The following is a 2,994-nucleotide window of genomic DNA, read 5'->3' as shown; positions in this document are numbered from 1 at the left end:
CCATAAAAAAAGTTATTAAACAATTAAGTTCTCATAGTAAGCGCACACTGCAGCCCATGCGTGTTTATGCGTGGGTGCTTGTGTGTGTATGTGTTTGTGTATGTGTGTGTGTATGTGTATGTGTGTGTGTATGCGTTTGTGTATGTATGCGTGTGTGTGTGTGTGTGTCTGTATGCGTGTGTGTGTATGTATGCCTGTGTGTGCGTACGTGCCTGTGTGTGTGTGTGTGCGTGTTTCTTGTGTAAGCTGAAAGACGCGAAAAATTATTGAAATATCTATTGCTCTAAGGGTTCAGGGGATCTCGTAGTCGAGCAGTCTCGACTAGAGCTTTCTTACTTGCTTTTTTTTTTTTTTTTTTTGTTGAATAGTCTTTTTTTCTTTTTTTTTTTTTTGTTGAATAGTCAGGTCTGCTCGAGGCTGTGCCGTAGAAAGATTTACTACATTTGTTTATTTACTTCTATAGGACCGAAACTGTCACTGTTGTCAAGGCTACTGAGTATAAATGGAAATTTGAATCTTTAGGGAAAAAAACGCGTTTTTCAAGTATTCGTCAAATTTTTTCAGTATTTTAAAGATCTGCTGACCTACTCGTGGCGGAGACAAATCCAACAAATCAAAAACCATGAAAATTGGTCCAGCAGATCTCGAGTTATAAGTGGACACTTTTACACAACTCTCTTTTATATATATAGATTCTCTTTAATAAACATTTGAACGAAAACACTTGACTATGATGGTGTTTAGTTGCGTATTCATCTTTATTATTCTGAGCCTGGGTTTATATACCCAGACTCATGCATAATTTCAACCCTTAAATTTAGTGCGTCTATTACTGAGTGTGTAAGGCTCAGTATTGGTCTATTACATATTCTTATCCTATCGCTGAGGTTGTAAGGCTCAGCGTTCGTCTCTTACATAATCCTGTCGCTAAGGGGCAGAGTCATATTTATTCTAGTCTGACAGCTCACACTTGCCACATATATTATCTATTTTATGTATGCTAGCTGTTAAGTGCGTAGAGGGTATGCTCCCATACTTATCATATTTCTATGTTCATGCATGTGCATGAACACATTTGTTTAATATCTAATCGGCATTTCGCCTCTGACTCTTGTCAGATAATTCTATCTGTTAAACATTTGTTTAATATTTAACCGGCATTTCGCCTCTGATCTTTGTCAGATAGTTCAATTTATTAAACAAATGTTTAATATTTTAATCGACCTTTCGCCTCTGACATTTGTCAGATAATTCTATGTAATAAACATTTGTTTAAGATCTGATCGGCCGTCTGACCTTTGTCAGATAATACTTTTATTCAATATTTATTTAATATTTTATCGGCATTTATTCCACTTTCTTCTCATTTTTCCGATTGCAAGTGCTCACTTGTGTTACTCACGTATGTTACTTTATTTTGCATGTCCATGTGTACGCGTACGTATGTGGGTACATTCATATTTTATGCCTACTTGATTACACCGCTTCAGGGTTTCTCTTAAGAATATTTCTCTTATTTATTCTCTTTGAACTCGCAAGCGCGACGAACGCAACGCGACAAGAAAAAAACAAAGAAAACTAACGGATTCTAGCCAGGCATTGGAACAGGCAGAAGGAGGCGTGGCAGACCCCACAAAGTATATATATTCTTGATCAGGACGACGAGCTGAGTCGATATAGCCCTGTCCGTCTGTCCGTCCGTCCGTCCGTCCGTCCGTTATTATTTATTCTATTTTATTTATTCATAGCTACTTTTATTTTATTTATTCACTAGCTGGCCCGGCAAACGTTGCATTGCCCTATCCATTATTTCTAGGTAAAAAATTGTTGAAAGCTATGTTGTTCAGGTTGGGATACACTCTGATTAATTCATTAATCGGATTTTCATTCACCATTCGACTGCATACATCCAGCATCTAGTAATCCCAAAGACGTGTTGCTTAACAATGTAATTTATTAGTGACCGAATTTTTTGCTTGAAAACCCGTGCGGTGATGTCGTGTCGATCACTTGATGTTTGTCCGGGAAGCATCAATTGAATAATTTCCATCCATTTCGGATTACATGTAAATGTAATGAGTGGATCTGGCCGACCATAATGACGAACATATGTCATTGCATCTTGCGCATATTCATGCATACGACGCGGGCTACCTGTGTATGCCGCTGGTAAAATAGTCAATCGGCCAACATTTTCAGAATCTCCTTCTGTGATTATTGCATCGCGTAAATGAATATACTCTTCCGAACGCAATTTAGCTTGATTCAAACGGATGAAAGTCAGGCGCTCCGTTTCGATTTTCACGTATATGTCAACGCAGTATTGTTGAAACAGTCGACGAAATTGCAACAAATAATTGTCAGAATTTTCACGAATCATCAAACCATATGCGTAATAATTCATCGAACTAACCTTCTTGGCAGTTTCCTCACCTGAAACAAATACAGTAAAAATTATATTTTAGAACCCCCAATAGGTTTACGACTCTTACAGCTACTCTCTACTAAATTAACTTTTTTTGTGTGTACCAAAAGCAAACAGAATGAAATGTATATAAAGTTAAAATGAAAACAATGATTGATTTTACCATTCAATGGATTAATCATTTTGATATTAAAGTGATATCCATCGTCTCCTTGCCAAAACATCAGCGGGTATTGTAAAGCGTCATATGAACGGTGCGTTTCAGATATTCTTTGTAGTTGCCTAGTACTGCGTCGTGTAAGCACAATATCGCGTGCTTCCAAGCTTTCACCAACAATCAGGATTGCCACTTCATCGATTGTTGGAGCATTAAGTGTGCGTTCATGTGTCCCAGCTGGTCTTTTATCTGCTCTGATTACTACTTTCTAGTCATCTCTTGGCATGCGCTCTAAAGCAGTCTTCAACAGCTTGACCAATGCATGATGTTCGTGAAGCATTTGCTGCAAATCTTGGAGAATTGCTCTTTTCATAGCTGTGTTGATTTCTTGACGCCGGTCAAGTTGTTCTTC

At 37.8% G+C, this 2,994-nt stretch overlaps 1 protein-coding gene across 1 annotated transcript; it reads right to left on the bottom strand.

Moving 5' to 3' along the window:
• Positions 1-1,234: 1,234 nt before the first annotated feature.
• LOC149268198 (uncharacterized) lies at positions 1,235-2,437 on the bottom strand (the record flags this gene model as incomplete). Its single annotated transcript, XM_089473514.1, has 1 exon — positions 1,235-2,437. A coding segment is annotated over one exon (549 nt), but the record flags the coding sequence as incomplete, so codon positions are not given.
• Between the last annotated feature and the right edge of the window lie 557 nt (positions 2,438-2,994).

Source organism: Drosophila arizonae, chromosome X, assembly GCF_054131065.1.
Source record: "Drosophila arizonae isolate 15081-1271.41 chromosome X, UAZ_ARI_1.0, whole genome shotgun sequence".
NCBI classification, from domain to species: Eukaryota; Metazoa; Arthropoda; class Insecta; order Diptera; family Drosophilidae; genus Drosophila; species Drosophila arizonae.
The sequence above is the reverse complement of the archived record's forward strand: the minus strand, read 5'-3'. Positions and strand labels throughout refer to the sequence as shown.